The sequence below is a fragment of the Oncorhynchus mykiss genome, chromosome 16, assembly GCF_013265735.2.
Source record: "Oncorhynchus mykiss isolate Arlee chromosome 16, USDA_OmykA_1.1, whole genome shotgun sequence".
In the NCBI taxonomy this organism is placed as follows: Eukaryota; Metazoa; Chordata; class Actinopteri; order Salmoniformes; family Salmonidae; genus Oncorhynchus; species Oncorhynchus mykiss.
The window spans coordinates 16,836,405-16,849,706 of NC_048580.1; the positions used below are offsets into that span (position 1 = coordinate 16,836,405).

Genomic DNA, 13,302 nt, shown 5'->3' on the forward strand with positions numbered 1-13,302 from the left:
GCCAGTCGACCAGACTCTTCCGGATCCGCCAGTCGACCAGACTCTTCCGGATCCGCCAGTCGACCAGACTCTTCCGGATCCGCCAGTCGACCAGACTCTTCCGGATCCGCCAGTCGACCAGACTCTTCCGGATCCGCCAGTCGACCAGACTCTTCCGGATCCGCCAGTCGACCAGACTCTTCCGGATCCGCCAGTCGACCAGACTCTTCCGGATCCGCCAGTCGACCAGACTCTTCCGGATCCGCCAGTCGACCAGACTCTTCCGGATCCGCCAGTCGACCAGACTCTTCCGGATCCGCCAGTCGACCAGACTCTTCCGGATCCGCCAGTCGACCAGGATCGTCCAGAACCGCCAGCCAGCCAGGATCTGCCGGATCCAACCACCTGCCTGAGCTTCCTCTCAGTGCTGAGCTTCCTCTCAGTGCTGAGCTTCCTCTCAGTGCTGAGCTACCCATCAGTCCCGAGCTACCTCTGTCCCGAGCTGCCCCTCTGTCCCGAGCGGTCTTTAAGGAGGGTAACCTATCTAGGGACGCTAAGGAGGTGGACTAAAACTGTTATGGAGTGGGGTCCACGTCCAGCGCCAGAGCCGCCACCGCGGACAGATGCCCACCCACACCCTCCCCCATAGGTTTAAGTTGTGCGTCCGGAGTCCGCACCTTGGAGGGGGGGTACTGTCACGTTCTGACCATCGTTCGTGTGTGTTTTCCTTGTTTTAGTGTTGGTCAGGACGTGAACTGGGTGGGCATTCTATGTTGGATGTCTTGTTTGTCTATTTCTATGTCTGGCCTGATATGGTTCTCAATCAGAGGCAGGTGTTAGTCATTGTCTCTGATTGGGAACCATATTTAGGTAGCCTGGGTTTCACTGTGTGTTTGTGGGTGATTGTTCCTGTCTATGTGTTTTTCACCAGATAGGCTGTTTTAGGTTTTCGTTACGTTCATCACGTTCTTTATTTTGTAGTGTTTGCATTGATTCGTGTTTTACGTTTGTTCATTAAAACATGGATCGCAATCTACACGCTGCATTTTGGTCCGACTCTCCTTCTCATCTAGAAAACCGTTACATCTGCGTAGTAAGTTAGAGTTGATTTCTCATTGTTTGTTCTCTCTGATCCAATCCCTCTACATTTTACAATTCTCACTCGTTGTCAGAAACTATGACGTGTCGACACAGTGCCGTCTGTAGTGTAACGGACCGTTCCGGAACATAAAGCCTGGCGATGAGCTGTCAAAACATCACAAACTGTTACAGGTAAAAGTATCTATTTCAATGTGAGATTCTGTCCATGATGATGAACTGTGTGATCAGACATACTTGAAGTGTATTTGCGTGTTGATTGTAGCTTAAATACAGCCTACGTTGAGATGGATTTGGGGGGAATCTTTCCTTTCTTCCTGTGTTCAGGAAAGAATATCATCAGGGGAGGAGACGTTATTAGAAAAGCATTCTTTCATCCTCCTCCACAGTAGCCGATAGTTAAAATGTAGCCGATAGTTCTCAACGATAGCTCCCCTTTCCAGGTAACAGATTTGGCAATTCCTCAACATTTCCCTTACTCTCTGAACAGCCAGATCACCGTGATATACAAGTCAGGATTCTACGTCCTTCCATCTACGAGGACATCGGGAGATGACGTGGAAACCGGCCATTAGGGTTAACAGTGAGCGCTGTTCCCTTCAAGAGGTTTCTGTTTTGTAAGCATCTGCCTCTGATTCCAAAGGTTGCAAGTTCAAATCCAGCAATACAATATGTTTTTGAGATTTTAGTTTTGAGCCTATCCCAAACCTTAGCCCTTACCTTATCCATTCAGAGTTAATGCCTAACCTTAATAAACACTTTGAAATTTGAAGTTTGAGAAGCATGGATGAACGCCTAATTCTGAGGCGAGACTGAGCGCTTGTTGCTTTGAAAGTGACTGTGGTAAAGGGAGAGAGGCCGACGCTGTCGATGGAAATCCAAATGTACCGTAAAGAGCTCCAAGTGGCTGTGTTTGAGTGATCGAGAGGTAAAGATGGAAAGATACAGAGGGAGAGGAAGATCGAGGAGCTGGGTAGAGGGTGAGCCCCCCCTCCCCCCCGTGGGGAGGCAGTGTGTGTACACAGCTAATGGTCCAGTGGGGAAGGGACAGGACTGTGTGTGGTGAGGTGAGGGAATTCTTAATGGCAACATCCACTTGTGGTTACACAGCTAAGGGACGTGTTTCTATTTGAACTTGTGGTCTTGGCCCTGGCTGCCGAAACCAGAGTCTTTAATGTGTTCTACAGTCTGTCGGCTCTTCATCATAACGGGATTGCGTTTACAGCACACCGGCTCAGCTATGACATTCAATTACAACTTACCTATGTAGGGGAGACGCTGTCTGCACCGTTGTTGGCGTAGTGGTTATGCACTTCATCAGTAGCGGTGTTTAGCAGCCATAGAAATGTCACCTAAATCAGTTGTGGTGGCTGTGGTACATGTAGCCTAGCTAGCTGATGAGAATGTTGTTAAAAGTGGAAGCGGGTCATGTTTAACATTCATGGAAATGTATATAATGTAGCCTTCATCCTCATTTTCTCATTGGCTGCCTTTGTCCGCCTAAATAGACATACCCAAAGTAACTGCTATTCATGTGTAATTACATGACTCTGACATGCCTAAACTTGGTATATTTGGAAGGAAGACATCTGGGAGATGATGAGGAAATGATCAGAAGACAGATAGGAGTGACAGTTCAGAATACACACGCTTAAGCACACACAAATAACCTTTTTATTTTTTTAAGTAATCTTTGACCTGCTATAAGTGAATTATTGGTTCCCAGAGCTGAAAACACGTCAGATGGCTTTCACAACATGTGAACAATATCAACAACAAAAAATGGGATTGATAGACCTAACAACTAGAAATGGCCAGTTGTTTTAGTAAGTGTGGTCATGGGACATCTACAAGTGTCATTTCAACCTCTCCAAAGTGTCCAAATGTGGTAATTGTACTGTTTTTGCACACTGGATGTGCCTAAAAGTGACTGTTCACTATAAAAACTACACTTCTACAACACCAACCTCTCTGAAACATTGTGGTGGTGTCAGGGGACAGGGGATATCCAAGTATTTATCATATTTTTCATGCGCAAATATATAGTCACTTGGTGGACATTCAATGTTAACAGGCTAGATTTGTTCCTACCAACCTAAGTATTAATTTCACCCCCCTCCCCCCCATGTAGCTCAAACACAGACCAAATTGAAGCTTACCTTGTAAGATATTTGAAAACATGTAGAATACCATAGCAGCCTTAGTTCAACACCTAGCGACCAAATCAACAGATGCTCCTCTTGTGTAGGATTAAAGAGGCATCGTGCAGCCATAATTCGAGCGGACATTTTTCAGTACAACTTTCACTTTTTGAAAAGTGAAGTGCATCTGTTAACCATTTTAAATTGTGTATGGCCTTACTTGAACGTAGGCCTATATTCTCCAGACCGAGGTCCTGTACACTACATTCGCACCTCTGCCCCTGTCAATACAGTAGGATATCATTGGGCCCTATTCTTCCGCAACGCTCTCATCCATCTTCTCAGTCTGAGTGTGTGCTTTTCCAATAACGCGCTCTCTGTCTTCATCCACGCCAACGACGATGTGGCTTGACTTGTGTAGCACTTGTCACCCTCATCTGTCTTAAGCCCCATCCCGGACAGAGACGGATGGCGGCGCCTAGTTGTCTTTACAGAAGACTTCCTGCCACAGCTCCGTTCCCCGTTCCCTTGTTCTTTTGGAGGGGACTGGGAGGCATGTATTACTATGGTTACTAATACCTGCATTCAGCCTTTTAATCGACCCTATTTGTCACATGTGACTGTTTGTTTAATCTGTGTATCCTTCAACCTGTCTCGTCCCTGATCTAGAAATGAATGAAGGCAGAAAGAGGTGCGTTGTGCGCCCGTTGAGGGGAATGGAAGGGAGAGGAAAGGGAGTACAAGCGTTGACAGCCCCCCGTCCCCTTCTCTCTTCCTCCTCTCTGCGATCTCTTTTTCCTCTCTTGTCTAGCTGCCAGATGTAGCCCATTTTTCTGCGGCGTTCCCCCAAAACAAGCAGAGCGGCACGTGGGCTCTTTGGAGTGCCGCACCTGTGTAGTGTAATCTAGTCAGGAGTGCGTTGTTTACGCCGGATTGTTTGGTGCGTTTGAAAGCCGTCTTTGATCCGGGCTACAACAAAAAAATCTCCCTCCCTCATTTCTAACCCTAATGCAGTATCTGCTTACTGTTGATGACAGTGGTGGGATCTTAGGGGAGGGGGGTTCTCTCCGTCTAACCCAAGGGACCAGGAAATGACAGTGACCACTGACGAGCTTGTCAGACGCCTTGTTGGCGAAGTTTTAGAAGTGTGCGTTTAAAGTGCTTACATCCACGACGGACGAGCACCATTTATTAAAAGTGGTTTCATGGATATTGCATCAGCTGATTGGATTCCAGTAGCAGGATGTCGCGTGCAGCCTGGGATATTGTTGTGAGATACTCGAGTTGTGATATACTGTAAGTGATAGAAAAGTGGTGAGACCTTGAACATCTTGTCCGTTCATCTGAGCATATCCTGACTGAGACCTTTAGAAGTTGAAGATTCAATTAAGCCATCATGAAAGCAGTTGTTAGGTAAAGATCTTCATATTAAAATGCTATGTTAACTATTTCAAATAGAATAGAATTTCATATAGTTCTGTTTTATTCTGAGTGTATCTATTATAAGATTGTGCCTCGAAATGAGGATCAGTTGCTAGTGGTGTTCAAGTTAATGGTGCTGTCGGCACAGCTGATCCAGGCTCTGAGCTAGGCTCAGTAAGGCTTAACTAAGCCCGGCATGGGTTTGGTACAATGTTCCCTAATGCTGGGAAGTTAGTGGACTGGTTGATCTGAACTCGACAGAGCTTGGCTGAAGGAGGCCGAGCACGGTCAGGTTTTAGCTTCTCAAGCTGGTGATCAGCAGGGTAGTGTGTCCGTCTAGCATTTCGTGCTGTAGCTCAAGGAGGAGTACCATACGCAAAGCAGCATAGCTAGCCGTCTGCTGGTCGAACACACACACACACACACACCAATGTCTATCCTATATAGCTGTGGGCTAGACTATTTGGCAACAGTAGCAGAGCATGGACTTAAGTCACTGGTTCAATTTCGGGATTTAGTGCTGTCATGTCCTTAAGTGACACACTTACCTTGAACTTCTGTCAGTGAATGTTCAGTGAGGAATGAAAGGGAAGACCGGTGCAACCCATGCACAGCGTATTCATGCAAACATAACTGTGTTTCTCCTCTCCTTGTTCTTCAGAACAAGTTGGCCAAGAGATCCTGGCTAACCTACACACCGACCGCGAGAAGATCCAGAGATCCAGAGATCGGGTGAGTACACGTGCACGTGCGCACACACATGCAGTGCACAGGCACTGGACATAAACCGCTAGCCTCTAATGAGCGTGTAAAGGCACGGGGCTTGAAGGACAGTGAGAATGAAGGCCAGAACAAAGAGCTGAGGACAACAAGGCATTGTAGTTGGTTAGGGACATGGTCAGCATCCAGTGCTGTACTCATGAAAGCATTGTGAGTCCCATGCAATGATGTCATGTGTGATGTAAGACTGTCTAAGCAAACACACACGGGTGCACACACATGCACGAACGGACACACACACACTGACTGAGTATTAGGCCTTGTGACTCTCTTTACCTCTCTCTTTCTACACTGAACAAAAATATATATGCAACATTAAACAATTTCAAGATTTTACTTAGTGACAGTTCATATACGGAAATCAGTCAATTTAAATAAATAAATTGGGACCTCCCATGACTGGGAATATAGATACCTTTTTTTTTTAAGTAGGGGCGTTCGTCAGAAAACCAGTCAGTATCTAGTGGGACCAGCATTTGCCTCGTTCAGCATGACACATCTTCTTTGCGTAGAGTTGATCATGGCCTGTGGGATGTTGTCCCACTCCTCTTTAATGGCTGTGTGAAGTTGTTGGATATTGGCGGGAACTGGAACACGCTGTCGTACAAGTCAATCCAGAGCATCCCACACATGCTCAATGGGTGACAGGTCTGGTATGCAGGCCATGGAAGAGCAGGGAAAATCTCAGCTTCCAGGAATTGTGTACAGATCCTTGAGACATGGGGCCCTGCATTACCATGCTGAAACATGAGGTGGTGGTGGCAGATGAATGGCTCGGTAATGGGCCTCAGGATCTCGTCAAGGTATCTGCCCGGTACAGTTGATAAAGGGATTCATCCGTAAAGAGGACACTTCTCCAGCATCCCAGTGGCCGTCGAAGATGAGCATTTGCCCACTGAAGTTGGTTATGATGCCGAACTGCAGTCAGGTCAAGACCCTAGTGAGGACGACGAGCACGCAGATGAGCATCCCTGAGATGGTTTCTGACAGTTTGTGCAGAAATTATCATTTGTGCAAACCCAGAGTTTCATCAGCTGTCCGGGTGGCTGGTCCCGCAGGTGAACAAACAAACGTGTGCGCGTGGAACATTTCTGGGATCTTTTATTTCAGCTGTTGAAACATGGGACCAACACTTTACGTTTATGTTTTTGTTCAGTATATTGCTCTCTATCACTTCTATTCTCTTCCTATCACTCTCAATTTTAGAGCATTAGACTGTGGCCCTCTGTCTCCCCCACCATCTCCCCCTCTCACTCTCACCCTCTTTCTCTGTCTGTCCCTCCCTATGTAATCTTCCTCACCTCCACCCTTCCTCCCTTAGACAGACAGGTAGAGTAGACAGAGCTCCAGCACGGTGAGGGGCCCCGCTCTGACGGCCCATCCACGGAGAATGCTAAAAGATCACAAAATGGCAGTGGGCCTCGCAGGCGATTTCAAAGGAAATCCAACATTTCCTTTCAAAAGGTCTGCCTGCCGTCTAAGGAGAATAGTTTCTTTTTCTCTCTCTCTCTCTCGTTTTTTTCCCCCATGAACCCTCACAGGCCCCCCTCTTCCTTTTAAAGACATTTTGTGGGTCAAAAAGCAGTATGGGGAGCGGGGGAAAAAGAAGAAAGACAAGATGTGAAGACGCAGGGTGGAAGCGTTGGTAAACGTCGTCCTTGCATGGAAAAGACAAAGGATTAATGGTTTTGGGGGGGGGCATTGTTTAAGCAGAAATACCCAGACACACTTGCGTTCACAGTGAGTGGCACACACACAATAGTTTCACTCACTCACTAATCACACGCATGCACTCAGCATGGCTTTCCCTTAGTCAAATCAGGTGTCAAAGGTTTTGTTGTGTTTTTTTCGTTTCTGGTATAAGTGGAAGTCGACAGCAGACACTTGAACTTGTTTTTTTAACTTCAATCACTGAGCACTGTCACCAATCCTCACAGTAAATTAATTCCTTAAATACTTAATTAGAATAGATTGTTTGCCTTATTGCCTCATCAATCTCAGGCTATATCTTATAAATGGGCCCTTTTGATATATGAGAGAGAGAATATGAATGAATGTATGTGTATTTTGGGCGAAAGTTGGAAGTCTCTGAGCAGCGATCCATCCATGGGGTTTGAGAGAGACCTCAGGCGGCTGTATGGATGGTGTTAGTGCCAGCTACCAAAACCACATCTGAGCCAGCTCAGCTTGCCATCCATCACGTTCGTCAACACAGCCTGCCAGAACAACCCTCACATGGAGAGAGGGAAAGAGATAAGGAGATTGAGATGAGCGAGAGGGAAGGAAGGAGTGAGAAAGTGTGAAAAGAAAATATGAAGACAACAGAGGCAAAAGGGTACATAAATGTCAGGGTGAAGGGTCAGAGTGTGGAACATAGTAAGAGTTAAATAGATAAAGAGCTGGTGATATTTGGGGTTTGTAGGAAAGGCAAAGCCAAAGGTGCAGGGGAAGAGGGATGGAGAGAGGGAAGGTCAGAGAAAGCCCCCCCCCCCCGTCTCTGAATAGTCTCTTACACAGCGAAGGCCCCCCCCCATCACAAATGTGACTACAGCTAGAATTTTGTGGCTTCTCATTCGTCACGGTGTCAGCATTTTACTCCACACACAGGTGTAGTCGCAGCACAAAGTTTTCTGCAGACCACTTGTCTCTTTCATTCTACAGGCCTTCTCTCATTTGCTGTGTTCGTCTCTTTCCAGAATATTTTTCTCTGTCTGAATTTTAGCCCAGTTTTGCACGTCAGCAGTCAAGTTTTCAAGATATAGGACTTTCAGAAAGCAACTAGCCACATTTTGTATCATCATGATGTGGCAAGTTACAATGAGCTTTTTGAAGTCTTCTATCCTGAACTTGACTGCTGCCAAGCAAATCATTTTGGGACTGTATCAACAGTGGACGAATGAGAAACAAATATATATATATTTGGTGTGGATCATTCCTTTAATCTCTTATGTTCTTTCTTATACCCTGACTACACCTCTCATGTCGCGTGCGCGAGCGTTGCAAAATAAATGTAGAAATCTAGATTATTCAATTATTGCACCCACACTGCTCGGGCGCGCCAGCGTTGCCAAGGGCTAAAATAGAAGTCAGTTCTATTTGTGAAGCAGATCGCGCTGCAAGTCCTGCATCTCTCATCTGCTCATTGGTTTATAGAAGCAGGTACCCACGTGCCATCTTATTGGTTAAACCAACGTGGGTGACTGAAAGACGAATGAGGTCGGTGGCGGTACACGGAACCCAAACCGTCTGTGAGCGTGTGCCATCGTGCATACATGTATTTTGTCTCACCACACCAAACGCAATCACGACACGCAGGTTAAAATATCAAAGCAACAGCAAGCTAGCTAAATAGGACAAATTAGCTAGCAAGTGCAAGCTAGCTAGCTAAATTGCCATAAAAGTTTAATGCTTTTCGACCTGTCCCCAAATTAATGTAATTGGTTCAGAGTTTGTTTTGATATTTTGACCTGCGTGTCGTGATCGCGTTTGGTGTGGTGAGACAAAATACATGTATGCACGATGGCACACGCTCACAGCCGGTTTGGGTTCCGTGTACCGCCACCGACCTCATTCGTCTGTCAGTCACTAACGTTGGTATAACCAATAAGAAGATGGCACATGGGTACCTGCTTCTATAAACCAACGTGTTGGAGAGAAACTATCTCTCTGTCTCACTCCCTTCTCAGTCACAACTGAGCTGTGTTACACTAGGAACACCACCCCGTTCACGAAAATGCATCGCTCCTACAGACAGTGAGTCACGTGGCCTTAGCTTGCTATATAACGCAGGCAGACCGGCACCCAGTTACTGTTTGATAGAACATTTGAATGGGTAAAACAGGTGGCCTATTAGATTGAGTGTGGTATGATCGTTGATGCCAGGCATGCTGGATCCAGTATCTTAGAAACAGCCGTCCTCCTGAGCTTTTCACCCACGACACTGTTTCCAGAGAATGGCGCGACAAACAAAAAAAACATCCAGTCAGCGGCAGTCCTGTTGGTGAAAACCGCTCGTTGATAAGAAAGGTTGAAGGAGAACGGCAAGGATCGTGCAAGTTAACAGGTGGGCCACAAAAAGACAAATGGCGGCGCTGGACAACAGTGGCGTGCAGAATGGCATCTCGGCAGGCATAAATCCTTGATCCTTGTAATGGCTGGGCTATTGCAGCAGACGACCACACCGGGTTCCACTCTTATCAGCTAGAAACAAGAAGAAGCGACTCCAGTGGGCACGCGATCAACACTGGGCAATTGATGAGTGGAAAAACATTGCCTGGTCTGATGAATCCCGGTTCCTGTTGCATCGTGCTGATGGCAGGGTCAGGATTTGGTGTAAGCTCGCATTAGTCCATGGACCCATCCTGCCTGGGTTGAACAGTACAGGCTGGTGGTGTACCGGTGTCCAATCTGCAGAAACTGCTTGATGTCAGCATGGACCAACATCCCTTTTAGAATCCATGCCCTGAAGAATTCAGGCTGTTCTGGAGGAAAAGGGGGGCCCGACCCAGTACTAGATGTGAGTGTATATGGACTATATGTGTTACACCTGTCCTTTCTCCTCCCCTTGCTTCTAGCTGAGAGAGACAGACGCCAACCTGGGCAAGAGCTCCCGCATCCTAACCGGCATGCTGAGAAGGTAAGAGGCAGGTAGGGACCATGATTCTACTGCATGTCTCTGTAGATGTCTTCAACTGTGTCATCAACCACATTTACATCCACTCATTTAAACACAAATACACTGTAGAAAGGCCTAGAACGGCAGTCATACTGTATACACAGATGGTAAATACATGTGTTATGAGCACATACATAAACCCTGTCACTCATGCACACTCAAACCCACAACATCTAATTTATCCCATTAGTATACTGTGCTGTTCTTCATCCCACTTTGTGAGTGGGATAATATTGTGTTTTGAGACCGTTGTCTTATGAACATGCATAATGCCCCATACGTTGTAATCAGTGGGGGAAGGGGAGGACCGTCCTACTCAGTGAAAAAAAAAAACACACGTTTTGCAAGGAAGGTCTACAGTAGCCTCAACAGCACTCTGTGGCAACACCATGGTGTAGCCGGAGGACAGATATTTTCCATCCTCTGGGTACATTTACTTCAACAGAAAACCTAGAAGGCTCATGGTTCTCATCCCCTTCCATAGATTTTCACGACTTCCGGAGGACATCCCTCCAACCTATCAGAGCTCCTGCAGCATGAACTGACATGTTGTCAGAAATTGAATCTAGTACTGAAAGCATAAGCTACAGTTACCTAGCACTGCACTGCATAAAATGTGATGAGTAGTTGACTCGAAAGTCAATAGTTGGACAGCAGAGAGAGAGAGATTTTGTTGTATTTCTTTTCACTTACTTAGCTATCTAATGCAGCTAGCTAATTTAGCCTACAAAAAAATATGTTCAAACATGGAGGAATGCTATTTATGTTATCTAGCTAGCTTAGGGTATCCAAAAGTGGAACTCTTCCAAGTCACTCTTCCAGGTAAGCTTTTGGTTCTATAAATGTATTTCCATCAGTGCCAGCCGGTGTAACTGCTAAACTTCTTGTTGTTGTGTGATTTGTAGCTGGTTTACACGTTAGTTCTAGTAATTATGTTGACTATGACTATAGCTAATATGGTGACAACGATGTAGGCCTTGTGTAGTGGTTGTGGTATGAAGGTTTGGCTTGGGAAGGTTTTTTTTGCCTCGTCACAGACAGCTATTGTGTTGCACACTGAAGTCCACAAGCGAAGTGGAAAGGATGAGAGAAGGAGAGTGCGTAGATGTGAGAAGAAATTACCGTATACAACAAGCAAAGTTATGATGCTGTTTGTATGTAGCTACTATGAAAGCGAACTGTGTGTGCGGGAGATCAGCAGTGTATTCATTCCGCCGATTCTAGAAACATTTCTTAAATAGAGGCAAACGGAACGAAACGGGGATAAACCTACCTGAATTTCTCCAGTAGAAACTTTAGTTTGCAACTATTTGGACTAATGATTACACCCTAGATCAACTAGATGCAGACGAATGTGCAAGGCGGTATTGAATGTGTCTGTCTATCACCTTGATTACTCAAATTTGTCTCTCGACCTGTGCACCTACGTTGTAAACTTTCATTCATAGGCTAGGTTGTAGCAACCTCATGATGGGTATAGGGAAAATTTGAGTGTCATGTAGTAGCCTAAACCTATTGCTGTTACATTGAACTGGTTGAATGGAATATGAATGACAGTCATCCAATATGCTGTAATAGAAGTAAGGCCATGCTCATTAAAACAATTATCGGCCTCCCTAATCTTAAACAGCACTGACCACCACTGATTGTAATGCAGATTACTGTTTTCTGTTGTAAACATTGCTTTAGTCCATCAATATAATGCAGAATAAGATGAAAGCTGTCCAACAACCAGTACTTGATGTGTTTAGACGAACAAGAAAAACACAAGCTGTACACTCCAATTTTAACAATTTTCCGGCAATTTTCACAAACACACCACCACTCATAGACATCTCTCTCTCTCTCCTTCTTTCTTTCTTTCTTTCTTTCTTTCTTTCTTTCTTTCTTTCTTTCTTTCTCTCGCTCTCTCCTTTCTCCTTTCTCTCTCTCTCTCTCTCTCTCCCACTCACTCATACACACACAGATTAATGTGTTGTCACATCACCATTTCATAAAGTGCCTCTGTGCCTACCCCTGAACCGTGACGCCACGGTTTAGTTTCTTTTTTTATTGCCCAGTATGGTTTTTGATTAAGAGTAATATGTAAATGACACCAGCTAAATGTAAAATCCTGGGGCTAGGAAGGAAGTGCCAATTGAAATAGATGCTTCAGTGCCTGTAGACAATCAGGGGCAGGCGGGGCAGCGTGGCAGCAGGAGCCCAGGCAGGGCTGTGATGCCGACTGTAACCAATATTTCTGCATATGTCTCCATTTTGTCAAGTCTGATTAGAGGAGGCCTAGGCTCGCCTGGTGTCACCCAGAGCTGTCCAGAAATCATTCATCATCCAGCTCCCCCTCCCTTGTTCTCTCCCGCCTTCCCTCATCCCCCTGCCGCCACCACCCGAGCGCTAAAGTAAATAACACACACTTATTTCAATATTATCATATTCATATTAAAGTTCAGCTGTCACCTAATGGGAAGACTTAATCAAACGTAGAATTTAAGAGCGGTAGCGCCTGCCTAGTGTGGCTCAGGCACGCCGCGCCTCAGGTTTCTCTGGTTAGTCCCGACTCAAATCAGGATTTATGAGGGCCATTCTAAAGCGCGGTGGCCTCTAGCCTCTTCCCAACCGATGCCTTGCTTTCTGCTTCATGGGGCTTCGCGTTTGTCTTTTAGCAAATACCACACATTTTTTTAAGCTTGTTTTTTTTTATGCGTTTGAATAAAATAGTGTTTGGTTGTACGATTTTGTTGACTATTTTCATCTCTATAAGTCATTTATAACCAGAAAATGGGACATACAAAGGTGCCTCGTGGCGTAGTTTTGATATTTCCTCAGTCGTTTCATTAGATTTCACACATTTGATACCTTTTATTCGTTATCATGGAAATTGTTGTGCTGTTTGGGGGGGTTGGTGACTTTCTGCTTAGGCTGCTTTTTGTGTTCTAAGCTTACCAGGAGTCTGTGAAAGAGTTCTAGTGTTATGTAAATGAGGCCAGTAGGTGAACCTCTACCACTACACTATGCTCTGCAACTTCAGTTGTGCTTAATAAATTGCCTTATGGTACTCATTTGCTACTCCCCTTTTCAACTTTTTTCATTTTTTCCAGTACAGCAATTCTCTTCCCCTGAACTGTTAGAGGGTGACCGACCCTTGTATTGACTATTTAATACTCTGAATGCAATAGGTATAACATAGTTCTGTCAAAACTGCAAGTGGTT

The 13,302-nt window shown here is 45.5% G+C and overlaps 1 protein-coding gene across 6 annotated transcripts in view; it reads left to right on the forward strand.

Moving 5' to 3' along the window:
- LOC110491461 (vesicle transport through interaction with t-SNAREs homolog 1A) overlaps nt 1-13,302 on the forward strand; it is a 191,460-nt gene that overhangs the window by 102,982 nt on the left and 75,176 nt on the right. For 4 of the 6 annotated variants that reach the window (XM_036946311.1, XM_036946312.1, XM_036946310.1 and 1 more), the window contains 2 exons: nt 5,302-5,372; nt 9,995-10,056. In XM_036946311.1, the coding sequence (XP_036802206.1) occupies nt 5,302-5,372; nt 9,995-10,056 (133 nt within the window). Of the gene's footprint in view, nt 1-5,301; nt 5,373-9,994; nt 10,068-13,302 lie in introns of all 6 variants that reach the window. The other 2 variants (XM_036946315.1, XM_036946316.1) reach the window with 1 other exon arrangement.